A 20,478-nucleotide genomic window follows, 5' to 3' on the forward strand; every position below is an offset into this window, starting at 1 on the left:
CGTTTTTATTAACAAATAGTAATATAAAACCTTGTTTTCCCTGTTTGAGACCTTAAAAAATAGACTGCGACTTATATTCTGAGTTTTACGGTACTTGGCTCAATAAATGGATTCCTCTCCCGTGCTTGTATACTGGGACAAGGACAGTAGGCCAGTTAGATGTCCTAGTCGAGCTGTATCTGTAGCTCCACTTCACTGTGACTGGAAACATACTAAGTGAGCCACACTGTTGCACTTGGTGACATGTTTCTTGGTCACCATGAACACACACACTGCAGTTTATTTCGACTTAATCCCATAAACACCGCCCTGCTGCCACAAGTTCGCACTAGAGCAACAAAGGTTGCTTGGTCCGGGATTTCCATGTCAGACACCGATGAAACATAGATAGATAGATAGATAGATAGATAGATTAGGATACCTAGCATGGTGTATGTAGACGTCAAACGTCCACTGATTAGGTGGCCATATGTGACGAGTTAGGAGTGAGAATATGTCACTGTATTCACTATGCAAAAATACAGTACAGGCCAAAAGTTTGGACACACCTTCTCATTCAATGCGTTTTCTTTATTTTCATGACTATTTACATTGTAGATTCTCACTGAAGGCATCAAAACTATGAATGAACACATGTGGAGTTATGTACTTAACAAAAAAAGGTGAAATAACTGAAAACATGTTTTATATTCTAGTTTCTTCAAAATAGCCACCCTTTGCTCTGATTACTGCTTTGCACACTCTTGGCATTCTCTCCATGAGCTTCAAGAGGTAGTCACCTGAAATGGTTTCCACTTCACAGGTGTGCCTTATCAGGGTTAATTAGTGGAATTTCTTGCTTTATCAATGGGGTTGGGACCATCAGTTGTGTTGTGCAGAAGTCAGGTTAATACACAGCCGACAGCCCTATTGGACAACTGTTAAAATTCATATTATGGCAAGAACCAATCAGCTAACTAAAGAAAAACGAGTGGCCATCATTACTTTAAGAAATGAAGGTCAGTCAGTCCGGAAAATTGCAAAAACTTTAAATGTGTCCCCAAGTGGAGTCGCAAAAACCATCAAGCGCTACAATGAAACTGGCACACATGAGGACCGACCCAGGAAAGGAAAACCAAGAGTCACCTCTGCTTCTGAGGATAAGTTCATCCGAGTCACCAGCCTCAGAAATGGCAAGTTAACAGCAGCTCAGATCAGAGACCAGATGAATGCCACACAGAGTTCTAGCAGCAGACCCATCTCTAGAACAACTGTTAAGAGGAGACTGCGCGAATCAGGCCTTCATGGTCAAATAGCTGCTAGGAAACCACTGCTAAGGAGAGGCAACAAGCAGAAGAGATTTGTTTGGGCCAAGAAACACAAGGAATGGACATTAGACCAGTGGAAATCTGTGCTTTGGTCTGATGAGTCCAAATTTGAGATCTTTGGTTCCAACCGCCGTGTCTTTGTGAGACGCAGAAAAGGTGAACGGATGGATTCCACATACCTGGTTCCCACTGTGAAGCATGGAGGAGGAGGTGTGATGGTGTGGGGGTGTTTTGCTGGTGACACTGTTGGGGATTTATTCAAAATTGAAGGCACACTGAACCAGCATGGCTACCACAGCATCCTGCAGCGACATGCCATCCCATCCGGTTTGTGTTTAGTTGGACGATCATTTATTTTTCAACAGGGCAATGACCCCAAACACACCTCCAGACTGTGTAAGGGCTATTTGACCAAGAAGGAGAGTGATGGAGTGCTGCGGCAGATGACCTGGCCTCCACAGTCACCGGACCTGAACCCAATCGAGATGGTTTGGGGTGAGCTGGACCGCAGAGTGAAGGCAAAGGGGCCAACAAGTGCTAAACACCTCTGGGAACTCCTTCAAGACTGTTGGAAAACCATTTCAGGTGACTACCTCTTGAAGCTCATGGAGAGAATGCCAAGAGTGTGCAAAGCAGTAATCAGAGCAAAGGGTGGCTATTTTGAAGAAACTAGAATATAAAACATGTTTTCAGTTATTTCACCTTTTTTTGTTAAGTACATAACTCCACATGTGTTCATTCATAGTTTTGATGCCTTCAGTGAGAATCTACAATGTAAATAGTCATGAAAATAAAGAAAACGCATTGAATGAGAAGGTGTGTCCAAACTTTTGGCCTGTACTGTATGTTGTCAGCACATTAACACGATTACAAAACAATGTGACCAGCGTTCCAACATTTTCAGTCTATCTGTGCAACATACCCAAAAGAGTCACTGTCACGAGTCTGTGGCTATAAATGGCAAATAAAGATCATTTTAGTTTGGCTCAAATTTAAAATCATAGTTCGTGTTCTTCACTCCTAAATGGATTAATGGATTAATTTTGTGTTTTCTCTGCAGTTGTTAGACTTTATTCATGTTGATGAATGTAACCTGCACACTGTCAGACTGCAGGGAGAAAGAGATATAAACAGAAAATAAAGACAGGTCAGCTGGGAGGGGTCGTCCCGTTTCTCACAGTAAAGAAGAGAAGGAGGAGGAAGAGTTTTAAGAGATGAACAGAAAGACTTGTACAGAAACAGAAGCCGATACTCCTCCTGAAGTCTCACCTCTTTAAGGCTTGAAAAGTTGATTGTAAAACTCCGTTGTGGAGCTCAGAGTCTGTGGTCAGTTTGTATTCACGTCACACCCCTGTGGAGGAGAACACACCCCCTTATGAAGAAAGAAAACACAGACTCTGCAATGTTGCAAACTGCATCTGCATAATTCTCCCATTTTGATGATGCATTTCATGCGCAGCCCAAACCGTATTGACTTGCATTTTTTGTATATGCGATGTTTGTAGCAAAATGAATTAAGTGTTGGCGAGTGGCGCGTAACGCGGGCGTCGATAGTGCCGGCGGGCAACTTACAAATGGTGTAATTATCTCCTCATAAGGTTATTAGAGGATCAATGGAGCCTGGTGGCCTGATGACAGAGGTGAGCTGATGACGGATGGAAATGGTTATGATGACCCGACTGCAGAGGGGCAGCACGGCGATGTTGGAGAGAGGGGAAAAGACAGTATAGTCTTCCTGAATTAGTGCATGGTGTGTTCAGAAACTGAAGTGTCAATCTTTCTATCCTTTTTATATTTCTTGACAATTGCAGAACTTGCTTTTTATCTTTTGATTCTTTTTAACTTGCTTTATTTATTGTTGTGCACCAAAACACACAGGCAGATTCCTTGTATGCGAATACCTACTTGCCAATAAACCTGATTTGGATTCTTATTTACATGTTCTGTGATGCAAGTGAAGGAAAAATGGTCCCAAAGTGATGGTTGATCAGTAAAATATGGTACAAAAAAAGAAAAAATACAGTAACTTTTCTCTAATGACCCCTCGAAATTAACCTCTAGAAATTATGCTACTGTTGATGTGAGGGTCGACCCAACGCCCGCACATCCATGTTAGAAAATATTGCAGGTTTAAGGCAGGCGGGTTATAAAATGACAAAGCAGCCTTCTGAGCAAGTTCTGAATACTTCTGCCTTGCCCCTCTCTCTGTCTCTTACACATCAAGCAGCTTTATTATCAGTACTGCTGTGGTCAGGCTCTCCATTACTTTGCTTCTGATCAGGAAAATCTGTTGTAGTCCGACATGTTTAAATCAGAGATGGGGGACTCGAGTCGTAAATATGATGACTTGAGACTTGCTTGACTAATGCTGATAAAAGACTGGACTTCACTTTGACTTTGTATGTTTCTCTGGGCATTGCGTTCACGTGTGCGTGTTTGTGCGAGACCGTGAAACATGGGCACTGCGTTCACGTGTGTCTGCTTGCTTTCGCTGGTCTCGCACTGGCTGGTTGGTGCAGCCTGAACCCAAATGTTTTTGTTGCCATATTGCGGAGCTGGGAACTGCCCATTGGTCCGACAGCCCATTGTTCCGACCATATTAAACCCATTGTTCCGAAGTCCGTTACTAAATCATCATGATGCCCTGTGGTTAAGGTCTGGTTAGGTTTAGGCACAAAAACCACTTGGTTAGGGTCAGGAAAAGATCATGGTGTGGGTTAAAATGAAAAAGAAAGTGACAAACACATAAGCTGTGAGCCTGCTCCGCCTCAAGCCTTTCCCAGCTGACCCAGAGCCGGTCGCGGTACACCATCAAGGCAGAAATACGCCCGCCGGGAGCCGTTCAGCACCGTGGACCGTCGGACTAATGGGATGTCGGACCAATGGGCTGTCAGACCAATGACATGGACCCGCGGAGCTTGGGCTGCCTACAGAGACCGGACTTTTTCACAGCATATTCAGAGGACATGTAGCTAGCGGATCGTGAGGAGATGTTTGCTGTATGTGACATATGACTTGACTTGTGACTTGCTTGACCTGAGCAATGACTCGATTTGACTTGCTTGACTTATAGCAGGGACTTGACTTGCTTGATTCTCACCCCAGCTAACTTAGGACTTGCTTGAGACTTGAAGGTAAAGACTTGAGACTTGCTTGTGACTTGCACATGTGTGACTTTCCCCCATGTCTGGTTTAAATCTTCTCGGCCATAATGTCCAGTAAAAATATTTCCCTCTGAGACTATGTAGGCCTAACACCGTGTCCTAATCAACCCAGTCTCACTCAAAAGTCATTGAATAACAGTGCTTGGTCAGTGGTACGAAAAAGAAAGTCCTTTCACATCAGCACGATACATAGACGGTCAGTTCTGTAACAGTGCCTGGCATCAGGGAGAAACACAGCCAGACAACAACATAAGTTAGAGGGGCCAACGTCCAAGGAGGGTGGCAGGAGGGATGGTTGATGGGACCAACAACCACCGACTTTCACCGCCGGTCTTTGCTTCCTGTATGAATGTGAAGTCGAACCCTGTTATTATTTCTAAACCCAACCATGTGCATTTGTACATTTGAAAGAGACTGTATGCAAACTGTACATTTCCTGTGAAAACCGAAGTGTATCTTGAAAACAGACAATGCATGTAACAGGCTGAAGTTGACACGGCGTCCCAGAACGTCAACAACCAACACACCCAGGGTACCTTGGACGTCATATGTGGACGTGGAAAGTCCATGACCAAATATCAATATGCGACAAGGTCATAGTGAGAATGTGTTGTCCTAACAGCGAGCAAGCGTCTCTCTGTCCACACCGAATCTGTTAAATACGCACTTCTGTAACATCATACAAAACAGACCACTGAACTTAACAGCTGTCCGCTCATGTAAACAAACCACGTAGAATATTAGCTCAAGATACTATTTTAAGATGTGACCACTTAAAATATTGGTGAGTACTTCATGTCTTCCTGCGTTTGTACTTTTTAAAAAGAAAACACGTTTCATATTGTAATACCAATGAAAACATACAGTATAGCCAACAGGAAGTAGGTTGTCGCCAGAAATTCAGCTCTGTTTTGCAGGCTCTGGTCAGGTTTGGGTCATTGATTAACGTGTGTGTTTACAGGTCGGGCAGATTGGCTCTGATAATGGGCCGGGTTCATGTGGGCTTACCTGTGCAACACTACTTCCTGCATGAACGACAAAATAAGTTATTTGTCATTGCCTTCCAGAATAATCTATCTGCCATCATGTTTAATATCTGGTTAAGTTGTGGTAACTAAAACAACTTGGTTCAGGTTTGGGAAGGATCACAGCCATGGTTCATTCACTGCTGGTAGACGACGGGACACAAATGACCCTCTGGTGTCAGGGAGAGGAAGTCAGACGGTTTGACTCTCTGCCACTTGATCATGCCAAGTTTTTCCAAACAAACCAGTTTTACAAAATGAAAAGTGAAACCATCCACAGTGAGTTAATGTAAGACAAGCCTTCTTAATGTCATTTCAAACCTAATGTAGGGTTATGGAGTCCAGGTCTGTCAGTTAATCAGACTGCAGAAAGAGAACACAGCAGTATTCTGGGTCAAGTGAGGACAGCTGGGATCAGCTGGTTCATCCAAAATCTAATTTACACACTTTTATGTAATCTGTGTTTTCTTGTTAATGTCATTGTACTTGGACAGCAACACTTCTGTATCCTTAATCTGTCCATTTTATCTGCTTTGTACATTTATCTCGCCAGCTTCTAACTTTAGTTATTTTATTACAAAGCACTTATCGAAACAGACACAAAGTGTCCCACAAAATAAATTAAATTATGAGCACTTAATAAAAATATGAAGAACACAGTACACTAAAGATGACTGCAGAAGAACTAAAACCATAAATGAAATAACACATGAGCGTAACCTCAAAGGGACAGTTCACGCCAACATTTTTTCCCCCTCTTAACTGTAGTGCTATTTTTGCCTGAACTTGTAACACTTAGTCGGACATTGTTTCCGCTCCGACTGATTTTCATGGGGGAGGGAGATTGGGTTTTCCCTGATCAATCACTAGAGACCCACATATCCACCTGAATCTAATGTCATTTACGCCTGCAGTGTGCCAAGTAGGCAGAGTCTGCACATCATTTGACATTTATCGAAGCCAGCGGAGATACACAGGAGGAACTACTGTGGCTTTTGCCCTGCAGGTCATGGTTGCTGCTGCAGGTTGACAGATTACACTTAATTTAAACAGCAAAGTAAAACAAACAATTATGTCGGACAATATTGAGAAGACAGTTGACTAAGCTTCGTTAGCAGCGTCTATCTTGTCTGTAGCGCCCGCCATTGTTGTTAATACTCCTAGTTGGTTTCAGTGCAATGCTTGACAATGGCGTTAGTCCCCCCTAGGGTGCTGATTGGTTAATTGTTATTCCCCCCATGGAGCTCATTGGTTGGTTTTTATTTTAATCGAGAAACTGCTGACGAATCAGTCAACCTGAACTGAGTGTAGTGGGCGGATTCAAAAGTCTGGACCCAGGCAAGTGCCATCAGTCTAGATTGGTTTGGTGTGAGTTGCTGAGTGTTGGAGATATCAGCCGTAGAGGTTTCTGCCTTCTCTCCAGTATAATGAAACTAGATGGCATTCAGCTTATGGTGCTCAAAGCACCAAAAGATACATATGAAAAACTCACCAGCAATGTCTCCTTGAAATTATGAAGTGTGCAACCACTGCTAGCTCACCTAGCACCACTAAGCTAGCTAACGTTACAGCTCAGCCGCGGAGGATGACCCATTAATGTTTACATCTCGCACTGTCACGAGCACGAGCTTCTCATCTAGAGGAGATGCACGCTTCCTTCTGTGTGGTGATTTGGATCGTGGATGTAGTTCAGTTAAAAGAGTTCCTACATGAAGCTGCTCACAACAAGGTCTGTGGATTATCTTGGTCATGGTTTCTGGAAAGAGACATTGCTGTTGAGTTTTCAAATGTAATTTTGGGAGGCTTTAAGCACCACAGGCAGAGTGCCATCTAGTTTAATTACACTGGACAGAGGGCAAACATCTCTGTGGCAGATGTCTCCAACTGCCAACATCAAAACTATCTGGACTGATAAACAGCGCTACACGCAAGAGGAAAAATATCTATTTCCATTTTGGGATGAACGGTCCCTTTAACGCTCTTAATACTGGTAGAATCAGTAGAAGCAGCATTTTCCCTACTGGTTGTTGTAACAGTAATAATAAATATCGTAGTAGTGCTATCATAACAAGCTGTTCTAGTTGTAGCAGCAACTTGAAGAGGAAGTAGGAGTAGGAGCTGAGTACTAGTAGCAATAATAGACATAGTATTAGTGTTAGTATATGCAGCAGCAAGAGCAGAGGTAGAGCTGCCAACTGGACCGGTAATAGCAGTATTATCACTGTTAATGTCACCATCACTGCAGTAGAAGTAGAACAAGTGCAGAGGTAGTGATATCAGGAGTAGCAGCACCATTAACTGTGGCAGAAGCATTATTATTAGTAGTAACAGTACACATTGTAGTGGGTTGTAGTGGCTGAGTAACTGAAACCTCACCAGAACTGCCCATCATGTGGTCACCCACCAGAAACAGGCTTGAGGCCCCGTTTGGGCCCTGAGCCACAGCCATAGTTTGAGAAACATATCTGCGGTCAGAGAGAGGAACAGTATGTCACTGTAACTGCACTAACGAACAGACTCCAAACAGCTTAACTAGACCCATAATTCCATTCACTGGAACCAGGAGCTGCAGTTTGCCCTGGGCTAGCCAGGCGGATCTGGCCTCAGTTAGGACAGTGTGGCTGGCTTTCTGTTTCCATCACAGCAGCAAAGTCAGAATTGCTTTTATTCATCAAGCACGGCACACAGACGAGAATTTGTCCCCGTGACAGATTAAAGAGAAAGTGTATTTTTTTGCATTTAGTGTGGCGTTGCTCTGGAGATTTCAGCAGGCCTAGCTGAGGTTAGCCTAGCTGGCCTTCACCCTCAGCCATGTCCTCCAGCTCCTCCTGGGGATCCTGAGACTCTCCGAAGTCTGCGTCAATGGACTCCTCCCTGCTGGACATACCCAGAATGCATCTACAGGAAGCTGTCCTGAGCAAATACTGAACTACCTTAATAGACACCTTTCAACATAAAGACATGCTGGTTCTACTCTGTGTTCTTTGCAGATATCTCAGCTCCTCATTCTGTCTCTACAGCTGAAAATCAACAAAGAAAACTAATTTCTGCTGCTTGCATCTGAGTCTTTGAGGCACTAACCAGAGCTCATGACCATGGGAGAAGCTTTCAAACATCAGGGTTCCCAGGGTCATACAATTCCTGGAAAAGTTATAAAATCAGAAAAAATCTTTTCCTGGCCTTGAGATGGCTTGGAATTGACAGAATGTTTTGGAAAAGTTTTATCCAGTCTCACTCCAAAGTTGTCAAAAACCAATGCTTGGTCAGTGACTTCCGGCATCAGATACCGACACAAAAAGCCATCCTTTCATGTCAGCATGATTCACTGTGATTGTTTAATAGCGCCCAGCGGCATCAGGGAGGCATGCACATCTGCAACAAGAGAGACAAACGGTGCAGAAGTGGCCAACAAGAAAAAGACAAAGTGAAAATATGTGGCAGCGTTGTCCTTTTAAAATCTTCCACAACAAAGAGATGGTAATATTAGCTTATCCAGGAATGCACAACAGCAGTGATGGTGCTGCCTGCAGAGTGCAATTTAATTGCTGCACAGTATAATTTCATAACTCAGGTAGCTATGGTGCCAAATGTAAGATGTGGGCAAAGAGTGGTGACAGCCTTGAGAGGTAACTGCAGTTGAGAGAAACAAGTGAGCAAATGCGTCAGACATAGTGTGCAAGGTTTATGTGCGCAACAGTTTTGATCAAATATCAGAAATGCTTATGCACTTGGTGTGCAAATGCCTTTAGATTGGAGTCCAGGACAGATGTTAAGGGTTCAGTGTGCTTCACTTGGGGCGGCAGGTGAAGGATTGAACCGCAAAATATTTACATCCTGTTTTTGTTTCTGACTCCTTCTACTTCAAGTGCTAACGCTGTGAGTTCAAAAGAAAGTGTAATGGAGAATTAAAAATGAGTTAGAAATACTTCAGTCACTGCTGTAAGAGACTCTGATTTAACTTGATGTTGATGTGTTTAAGTTAACATGCTAGTTTCACCAACTTTAGCATAACCCAGTTCAGTTGTAAGCAGTGTATGAAAGCACTGTGGTTTTGATCTTCCTCATTTAAGGGAACTTTTATTGTGAAAGTCTTTCTCCAAACCCGTTCTCTCGGAACCACCAAATACCTGCGTAACCAGATCATTTCTGTCTGTTTTGTCTCCAGTAAATGTCCCAGCCACGGTGGTGGAAGCCATGACCAGGCAGGAGTCCCTCCAATCCTTCAACAAGAACGGCAAACCCTCTTCCTCCTCGTCTTCCTCCTCTTCCACCCCCTCCACCACCCTCATGCGCTCCATGGTCTTTCCTCATTCACCTTGCCCGAGGAATTTCTCCCTGTTGGACAAGGTCGGGGTCGGGGTTCAGTCGGACTCCAGTTACGGCCAGTTAGGGTCCAAGAACCAGCGAGTCCTGGCGAGCCCGACCTCCACCAGCCAGCTGAGCAGCGACTTCAGCGACTGGCACCTGTGGAAGTGTGGCCAGTGTTTCAAGACCTTCACCCAGAGGATCCTGTTGCAGATGCACGTCTGTCCGCAGAATCCAGACAGGTAAGTTGGCATCAAATAAGATGCTTCATTTCTTCTCTTGAGTCCAAAAGTCTTTATTAACAGGTATGAGGAGACTGTAATGTACTTCCTGTCTACGCTTGAAAAAACTACCAAACCACCAAAGTTGACGTTGACATTTAGCTCGAAAAACATTAATAACATCTATCAGAGTTCTCTAAACAGCTCCAAAGCCCAACACCATTGTATCAGCTTTAACATTGGGCCCCATGGTGCACATGTCTTGGTGAAAAACATTCAGACTTTGATGCACAAGTTGCTTCAGAAGTTTGCCAATTTATTTTTTGAGCTTCAAAGTTTTGATCAAATCAAGATTTTGACTACTAAGAAAGCATTGTGGATAAATGTAATATGTATCTGCAACATTGATAGCTGTTATTACGGCCCTGAGATTCCCAAATAGAGTGTTTTACATTTCAAGACTCTGATTTCTCCCATCCAGGCTAGTTACACAGTTGTTTCCTGTTACTTCTGATGGCTGTAAAGAAAAGAAAATTAGATTTTTCCATCCATGTCCTTGAAGGTATGGAGGCAAAACTGACACTTATAAATGACACTTACACAACATTAGTGTCTGTGTATCTCTTGTAATATAACCAGAAACACTTGTATTTGCATTAACGTGATGAATATGACACAGCATTCGAGTTTTTAAAACCTGTTGTCGCAGTTTTTCAGAGGAAGCCGGCAAACCAGACGTTTAGTTTAGCTATTTATTACTTTGCTTGTCTCATCATCACACAGTTTGTGTGTGACAGAAAGTGGGAGTTTGTGGATAAGAGTGAAGAGAGTGTAAAAGTGTCTGAGTGTGTATAACATCTGCCAACTTAATTATATACAGCGTGGAGGGAGGAAGAGGAGATGTGGTGTGTGTGTGTGTGTGTGTGTGTGTGTGTTGGGGGAGATGGAGGATGTATTGGAAATTTTTTGCTTAGCTTTATTTTTTTGCAGGGAGAGTCAGAGCGGCGTATAAATCAACGCTGTGCGTCAGTGAGAAATACCTCGCCTTACGGTGACGGGGCCAGGAAAACAGATGCCACTTATTCAATAAACTAATACTCATAGGGAAGAAAAATGTGTGCTGGATATGGAGGGGGGAGGGAGGGTCGATGTGGAGCTGCCTGTCAATAGGAAGGTTTTATGGGACAGAGGAGCAGATCAGATTCAGCTGAACAAGCCAAACAGGCCTGAGTCCTGGAACTTCAAGGCCTCACTGTGCCTCACACTGGTGTGGACTGGGGTTAGACCAGTATGCCCATCACAGCATCACTCCACCTACAGTCCTGTCACTTTAGAGCTTTCACCTGAATGTTCATCAGTTGTAGGACATCCAACTCAAACCTCGTGTTGTCACTCAGAGACTTTTTTTCTGCTCCATCATATACACAGAAATCATGTGCAAGTATGGATCATTACACAGTTTTAAAAGTAGCGAGAAGTCACACAGTGAGAAAAAGTTAATGATGTATAGAAATCTAAAATTTTGATGCATCAAATGCATCAATTGTTTTATAGATCGTATCATCGGAATTGAATTGAATCATAAGGTGCCTTGAAATTCTGCCCCTACTTTGGGATGCTTCTAAGAATCAAATTATCAAATTTGTTCCCATCAATGCTGGTGAGTCAGATCAACTTGGAAAACTCTTTGGTACAGTTCCCATTGAAGATTGTCTTCCTTAGTGTTTCAAAAGACACACCAAGATGACGGTCAGCTGACGGGTCAGTGTTGGGCTGTTGCCCTAGTCGGTGCAGTGTGTCCTGCACTGTTGCCCTGTGGGCGTTTTTTTTTTTTTTTTTTTGGCCGAATCAATATGTTCAACTGGCATCGACAGAGACAGTGAAGCCTGTCAGCGAATGAAATCACTCTGATTGTCCGTTCAGCTCAGCACACCAGAAGAGAAACAGAAGTGAGGAAAGTAAACAAAGAGCTAAAGTCAAGCAGCAGTGAGATCAAAACAAACTTGTTCCATAAGGTCAGATTATTTTTCTCTTTAGTGGATTGTTTCCTGATGGTTTGTGTTATTGTTTACTGGTGCACAGTGAACATGCTCTGTTCTTTCAACATTGGATTGTGTTGTAAATGTGCTAACGGGCTAACTAGCATCAAGACGGTCTTAGGATTTCCATTTTTAAATGATGATTACAGTCTACTGCCGCCTGCTGGTGTGGGGAGTTACTTCCTTTCACGCATGCACAGAACGTACATGCTGGTTGACTGTCGCCTGTTGTCTTTGTGGTGTGTTCATGTGCAACTGTTTTGGCCGAGACATAGTGACAACAGGCGACACAGAAGGGGGCCTTTGTCACCACTTGTTCGTTGAAGTCTGTGTGGTGTTTCTCGGCCTTAAAAGCAATCACAACAGTCTTTTTTGCAAGCATCCAACAACCAAGGCCCCCATGAGTCTAAGCCATAGATACACTGTCAAAACTACAACTTGACAAAAGTACTCCTTTTTCTCAGGCTGTTAAAACTCTAGTTAGTGTCTTCTACAAAGGCACCACTAATTGAGTTTTTGAGGTTCTATAGTTGGTTCAGGTGGCCCTTAAGGACGTCCTACAGCTTCTCTAGGTGACAGGTGTGGTCCTGTCCTGTAGAAGTCCTGTAGGTGGTTCTAGCTGTCCTGTAGAAGATTCTGGCAGCAACTGAGGGGTCCTCGAGATGGTTCTTGTGGTCATTGTTCTTGGTGGTTCTTGTGTCATTGATCTCAGGGACCTACAAGAGGTTCTGGTGGTCCTTTGGGAGATTCTTACAGTGACTGAAGACATTCTGCAGGTTTCTTTAGGTGGTTATAACAGCTACTAAGGAGGTTCTAGCTCAGGTTTAGGTGCTTTTTGTGGTCAGTAGTGTTTGTAAATTTCCTTTAGGTGGGTACTGTGGTCCTTCTGGAGGATCTTGGGGTCTTACAGGAGGTTTTGGTGGTCCCTTGGGAGATTCTTGCTCTAATCACAGGTGATCTACAGGTCTTTAGGTGGTTTTAACAGGCACTGAGGAGGTTCTAGCTCAGGTTTAGGTGGTGTTTGTGGTCAGTAGTGCTTGTAAATTTCCTTAAGTTGGTTCTTGTCGTCTTCTGGAGGATCTTGGGGTCCTACAGGAGGTTCTGGTGGTCAGTGGGAGATTCTTGCAGTAACTGAAGACATTCTACAGGTCTTAAGGTGGTAAGGCCACTGAGGAGGTTCTAGCTTAGATTTGCTTGTACATTTCATTTAGGCAGTTCTTGTGGTCCTTAAGGGGGTTTTAGGGGTCCAAGGAGCTTTGAAGCTTTGACTGTACTAACATCCTTTATGTTGTCAGTCACCCAAACTACCTATAAGGACACTAATGTCCATCTTTAGACACTAAACCAGTTTGGCTGTTTGGCTTTTCTTTTCTTTTCCTTCTTGATTTCTTAACGCCTCTCTCCCCCTCTCCTCCCCCCTCCCCCTCTCCCTTCATACATATTTATTGATGTTTACTTGATGGGAACATTTGGAGCTGAAGACTGATGGCTCTTTATATCAGCTTAAAAAAAACGCCACACACCTCCTCTCAGCTCCATCTCTTTCAGGTTTGTTTTTTTCTGCTGACTGTTTCTTTTTCTGAACTTTTTCGTCTTCCGTGTCATTTTTTCTCTCCCCCGAGTGTCATTTCAACAAAATCCATCATCAGAGGTGCAGTTTGTTTATGTCAGTGAGGCCTTGGAAGTGCTTTCGATTCAGCTTTAAACTGGTGTCGGGATGTAGGATACTGTTTAAGTTTTGTGATGACGATGAGTGATGGATCAGGAAAGAAATCGGAACATAAATGGACTGCGTTCCCACTCACAGCTTTGACGTGTTACAAAAGCAACTCAGTATAAACCACCGCAATGAACAAAATTAATAAGCACTGCTTTTATGATTGATGTGTTTACTGCAGTGGTGTTTAAAAGCGTCATTAGTGCTTTAACTGAAAATGGTGTACTGTTGCTAAGCACTTTGATCTCCAGTGCTCACAGTTCAGATCTCATTCTGGTGGTTCATGTTGTTTATGAATAGAGCATGCATGTGTATATGGATATAATCATGCTTGTAAATCAAAGGACAGAAAGTTTACAGCTGATTGAAAGTGTGCATCATCACACAGTTGACTTAATGGAGGAATTAAATGTTAATTTTGTCATTTGTTTTTATTATCTAGCACTGCCTTGTCAATGACTGGCCCAGCACATTGTTCTTCAGTTTTTCCAGAGGTACAGTCAAACATTTAACATCCTGTATTACTCATGTAAGGACTAAACTCACATGAGGAATGGAGCATGTTAATGTTTAACTCCATCACTTGAAAACCTGAAAAATATGAAGCTCAGATGAGGCAACACTTGCTGGTAAAACTTTTGATTTTGTCATGTGAGTGATGTGAGATTTATTTTCATGGTGAAATTTGCCATTTGAGTTTGACTTCACAAAGTCCTGCCCCTTGAACGCAGACTGGCCAGTCGTAGCATCACATCGGCCAAGTGCGACAAGGTTTGGTCATGCAGTCATTTCCGATTTCCTTCCTGGATTTTGAGCTAAATGTTTTGCCTGTGGCACGTGTATTAATGATACTCATTACCTGGAGAACTTGAAAGGAGATAAACGTGTCCTTCCTGTTCTAAATCCAAAATCAAACCCTGAAACATGTAGGGTTAGCTACCTAGCTACTGAAGATATAGCCTACTGAATGTATACACATGCTCCTGTTGATTTTTAAAGATGATAAAGTGATAAAGAGCGACCCTGCTGTACAGGAACCAGTGAAGGGAGGCAGGGAAACTTTGCTGATATTCAACCAGCTGTGTGTCATCTCAGTGTGTGCAGATTACCGTTCCCCCATCTGCCAGCAGAGGTCTAGTTATATTTGTAATAATAGCTGGGGTGGCTGTGGCCCAGTAGGTAAAGCCAGTTGTTCAGTTAACGGAAGGTCGACTCCTCCAGTCCACATGTCGAAGCATCCTTAAGCAAGATACTGAACCCTTGATGGCTGTTCCCTCAGTGTGTGACAGGTGGCACCCTGTACGGAAGCCTCGGCCTGGGTATGAATGCATGCATGTGTGTGAATGGGTGAATGCGACTCGTAGGAGTGGTCAGGAGACAAGAGAGGAGCTATACAAGTGCAGGTCCATTTACCATTTACCAATAAAAATCAAAAAGACTTCTGATTTCCTTCACAACATCATTTTCTTCTCCAGTCTTGCAGAAATTAAAAATAAGCACCATAAAGCTGCAGAATTTCGAAGATAATGTTCCTGCATTGTCAGACATTTAATGTTGATGTTTACATTGGCTATTTCGACCTGTGGGACTCTAACCTGCTCATTAACACTCACTCACTGATCAGTAAGTATCTATTTGTGGTAACGGTTTGTTTATTGAAGCAGATAATGCGTGCGTAACGTCAAAGTCTGACCTTCATCGTTGTGTCTCTGCAGACATTATCTGAGAAAGAACTGAAGGACATCTATTGATTAATTAGCCTTCAGTGATCGACTCTAAAGATCAGCTTTTGTGTTAGTGTTTGATATTGTAAGCTTGATTTACATACACACATACATTTGCCAAAACAAAATGATGGATGGCCCACAGCAGGTATATTTAGTGTAGTTTAGTTTTGCACAATTTGCACAAACAAACGTGTGTATAGAAAGTAAGAATTTAAAAAGTTTAAACACTGCAAAGGAGAGATTAGAGGCCAGAAATGGCTGATTAAGATACCCCCCTATTACATACAATATTTAGTCACTTGTTAAAACTTTGGCGTGTTTACAGTCTGTATCAACTGTAGAAAATTGGAAGTGACTGAATATAAATATATATCATGAAGACAGTGTTAAATGATTTCAGTTTTCCTCTGCTGGACTAACAAGTCAACTCACTGGTATTTTCGAAGCATTGTGGGTAATCAACTGCATTAATACATTCTGGCTGAATTGCGTAATCAAAGTAATCTCTCAACATACAAATGATGTATTGATGTTAAATGCAGCATGTTTTAACATCACTTAAAGCCTCACTTGCTGCTCTGTGAGCTGAGAAAATTCACAATACCAACATTTAAATGTTTGCATGTCAGGCTAAAACAAGACTGTTGACTTTTAGGAGATTTATCAGCCCGCACTGACGACATATTTGCATTTAACACTAACACAGATGTGTGTTGTCCCTGCTGGACACACAGATGTGTTGAAAAATTACTTTATTCTTTTTTTTTTTTTTTCTCCAGTGTGTAGCCGCAGGAGTAACTAATAATGATCCATCACTGTGATGGACGGGCTTGTAGAAATTCCTTCAATGTCTATTTTTATCTGTCACGTTTGCCACTAGAATGAAAACCTACTTTGTGTTGCATCTGCATACGGCTGGATTTTAACATGTTTAAGCAGAGACGTCTGTGTGGTGGTGATAAAGTAAATGTTTCATTTGCTGTAACTCTAGTAAAACAATGAGTGGGATTTTATTGTTTTCTTAAAGCTATTTTTTCTGTTTTAATTTTGTGGCACTTATATTTTTAAAGCTGGCTAACATAAAACATCTGGATGTCCATCATCACTTGTCTTTTGTTTTACTTTACTGCATCTGGATCGGCTTTTAGAAGATTTCAGGCATCTCATTTGGTGCCACGAGACTCTTCACATGTTAAAATGAAAGAGACTAAATTAGGAAATGCTGCAGAGGTTGGATGCAACTGTTCAGAACACGCTGATAGTGAATGCACCATTAAAACAAAGACAAACAGTGGGACAACAGTAAGTGCCCTGTGTTCTTTTGGAATACGTACATCAATGAATGAAGAGGTTTAGCTCTCCTTGATGTCTGCAGTGTCCTTATAAACTACACTACCCATAATCCACAGCCCCTCCTCCTCAAAAACACAAGGTGCTCTTCAGTCAACACATTCTCACCTTGTCACATTTGGTCTGTGTCAACTTCAACCCAGCACTTCAGGATCGGCAACCACATCTTCTCCACCATTGTTCTCAACACCGACGACCCCCCGTGGCTGCGTCCTCAGTCCAGACCTCTACTCGCTATTTACGCATGACTGCACTCCCTCCTACAACACCAACTGCCTTAACAAATTCACAGATGACACAACCAAAGTGGGACTATATCTTAAATCAAATATATCCATTATATCCATATTTATCCATCCCTATCCATCCATCCATCCATCCATCCATCCATCCATCCAGCCAACCAATCAACCAACCAACCAACCAACCAAGATGGTCATCCCAAATTTCTGACACTGTCAAAATTAATCCCAGGCTGTCTTTGATTGCAGGACCGTGACAACAACCATCCTTGAACCTCTCTCACTGTGCAATGTAGGATCACCATTTTAGAGCCATGACCAACGATATCGTCACGTTTATTTCATGTTGGTCTTCTTTCGTTTCAGACAGCCCAAAATCACACAGTGTACACCAAGCTTAACACTGATGCTTCAGTATTAATAATGATATCTCTTATATCAGTCAGTACGACTACTTTTGATAGTTGGAGTAAATTTAGCTGATATTGTTTCTGTATTTTAAATGCAGGTCTTCTGGAGTGTTTTTTTTTTTTACAGTGTTGGGTTTGTACTTTTACTTACGTGAAGGATCTGAATTCGTCTTCCACCACCATCACTCTCTGTGATGACATGATATTGGCTGTTTGCTTGGTTTTTGTTCTGGGCTCATTTGATGAGTACAGCTGGTTGATTAGAGGACATTATGTGAGCTTTCTGCTTTAATAGGTTGGTCAATAGAGCCACAGAGACAAAGAGAGAGGGAGAGGGAGGAAGTAGGAAAGACAGAAACAAAAAGAGAGGCAGATGTTTGGAGGAAAAGACAGAGAGAAAGGTAGATGAAGGAAAGGGAGCCTGGTGTGTTTGTAGGGGGGTCTGCCAGTGATTTTATTTGGATGTCTGCTCACATACATACAGTGTGTGGTGTGTGTGTGTGTGAGTGTGTGTGTTCAGAGAGCCATTGATTGTGTATTGACGAGGCGGGAGCAGTGATTTATAGCTGCTGGTCTCGGGGGGAATAATGTCTTCATACATAGGCAGACAGACGAGTCGTCCTCACAGCGCAGATATAACTCTGTATGGATTAGACCGACTCCATACGGGTCAATCCACACACTTCACTCTGCATCACTGCATGCTGCAAACACACACACACACACACACACACACATTCACTAAGTCACAAAGGTCGAGTGTGAAATCCACTTTAAAAAAATCAGAAAACAAAAAAAACTTCTTTAAATGATTTTGTTTCGTTCAACTCTTTCTGTTTTTAATTGAATAATTCATTAGTTATTTAATGTTTTGTTTTTAATTGTGTGGCACGTCAGTTAAAGGTTTGGGACAATGTCAAAGTAGGCAGTGTCTGTACTCATTAAAGACATTATCATTCACTTATTATCTCAAAGGCTATAATGCGATATTAGATTTTAATTACGCTTGAAACACACACACACACACACACACACTTTCAATGATGTGATGCACGGCTCCAAAAATTATTTTAGACAGGATGATAAAAATAAATGAAGATAAAACTTAAACAATGTTCCCGTTCGCCTGAATTTAGGACATCCCCTATGCTGTCATGGATGTCTCAGTTGACACTGGACAAGGACGAGGATTCACTGGGTTGATGTTAGTGACATTATTCTTTTCTTTGCCCTCAATCAGAGACCTGTAATTGCCGTTTTTCTGGTCATCGGAGGCCAGGCGATCAATAAAATATTCTTGAATACCTAAAACAAAACACAAACACGTGTTGTTGTTTTTAGTCACGTAGCCTGTCCATAATGATTAAATGTCACGCTGCTAGCTTGCTAACGTCAGCACACGTAACGTATGCTAACGTTATATTACACAGTGTTTAATGATACAGTCTATTATCTCCCTATTGCTCTAATCTTTCCTGCTTATCGCTCAAACAAATGATTAATTTCTATATTAATATCGGTACTCATTTAAGATATCTTCATCAGTTACTGGAGGCCACTGTCTAACATCATCAATCCAGCTATTCATGATGCTGTCATTGTAGAGAGTCAGTTCACAATGACAGCATAATGAATTGATGACTGACACATGTCACCACAGCAATGGCACCGCCGCAAGATGGCGGCATACACAAATCGCTCGTCAAATTCATCTATATCAGCAGATTTCAGAGCACTGCGCTTATGAACATCTCGTAAGACAGCAGGTATGCAGGCATTTTGAGGAAGACACTCTGCCATCGGACCATCTTATCACAGAAGACAATTTTTATTTTTTTAGGCTACTAGTTTGCCAGTTGCCAAAGGATTTTTAATCGACACAATGACACATGAAACAGTTCACTTCCTGTGATTCCTTCAAATGGTTTTTACACCAGAAAGAAGACCACGCCTTCGAGGCTAGCCAGGGAGCAGTTGTGTGGTTTGTTCACACTAACCAACCCAGTCTCACTCTAAAGTTGAATAATACCAGTGCTTGGTCAGTGACTTCCAGTGTCAGACACCACCAAAAAAACCCATCCTTTCACGCCAGCATAATACACAGCCGGTTGCCCAGCGGCATGAGGGGAAAATGCGGTTGGACAACAAGGTAACTTAAGGCGGCAAAAGTCTGAGTAGTTTAGGCTGGAAGGATGGTGGATGGATCCAACAACCACTGACTTTCAACCAGGAGATCAGTGGTTACTTCCTGTTAGACTGTAAAGCCAAACCACGTGCGTTTGTTGTTGAAGGAGAAAAATGTCAAGTCAGTGATGTACCGATGTAGTGCTTTTATTTTGAAAGAGACTGTATGCAACTTTACATTTCCTGTGAAAACAGAAGTGTATTTTGAAAACAGACAATGCATGTAACAGGCTGAAGTTGACACGGCGTCCCAGGACGTCAACAACCAACACACCCAGGGTACCTTGGACGCCATATGTGGACGTTTAAAGTCCATGACCAAACGTGGACATGTGACGAGGTTGGAGTGAGAATGTGTTGCACTAAACCAAACGCACCGCACGAAGGACGTAAACGCTTCAGAGTTTGGTTCAACCAGACTAAACAAGGCTGGTGTGAACGCACCCTGAAAGACATGTTGAGAAATTCCCATCACAAGAAAACAACCCCTCTTCCCATGTTGTGCAGTGACCTGATTGAGTTGGATTCAGAAGTTAACGTATATTTTTCTGTTTTAAACTTTGGCACATTGAGAGTTGTTCCTCCAGCAGTCAGTGGGCAGCACTTACCTCCTGCTTTCCTCGCTCCTGACCACCTTCTTGCCCTCTGACCTCTCTGATGAAATGAAAACATGCATGTGTGCCAAGAAACTTAATTCCCATGTAGTGTTAATAGTCAGAGCAGCGAGGAGCTGGTTGGCACGCAGTTCGGGTCTCACACACAGACCTTCTGTCTCTTTCATCAGCTC

General features: G+C 42.6%; 1 protein-coding gene across 3 annotated transcripts in view; it reads left to right on the forward strand.

Annotated features, from left to right (window-relative positions):
• Positions 1-20,478, forward strand: part of prdm6 (PR domain containing 6) — a 188,356-nt gene that overhangs the window by 136,405 nt on the left and 31,473 nt on the right. For all 3 annotated transcript variants that reach the window (XM_078171166.1, XM_078171167.1, XM_078171165.1), the window contains exon 7: positions 9,662-10,043. In XM_078171166.1, coding sequence (XP_078027292.1) covers positions 9,662-10,043 — 382 coding nt within the window. The remainder of the gene's footprint in view (positions 1-9,661; positions 10,044-20,478) is intronic.

This window comes from Epinephelus lanceolatus, chromosome 9 (genome assembly GCF_041903045.1).
Source record: "Epinephelus lanceolatus isolate andai-2023 chromosome 9, ASM4190304v1, whole genome shotgun sequence".
Classification (NCBI taxonomy): Eukaryota; Metazoa; Chordata; class Actinopteri; order Perciformes; family Serranidae; genus Epinephelus; species Epinephelus lanceolatus.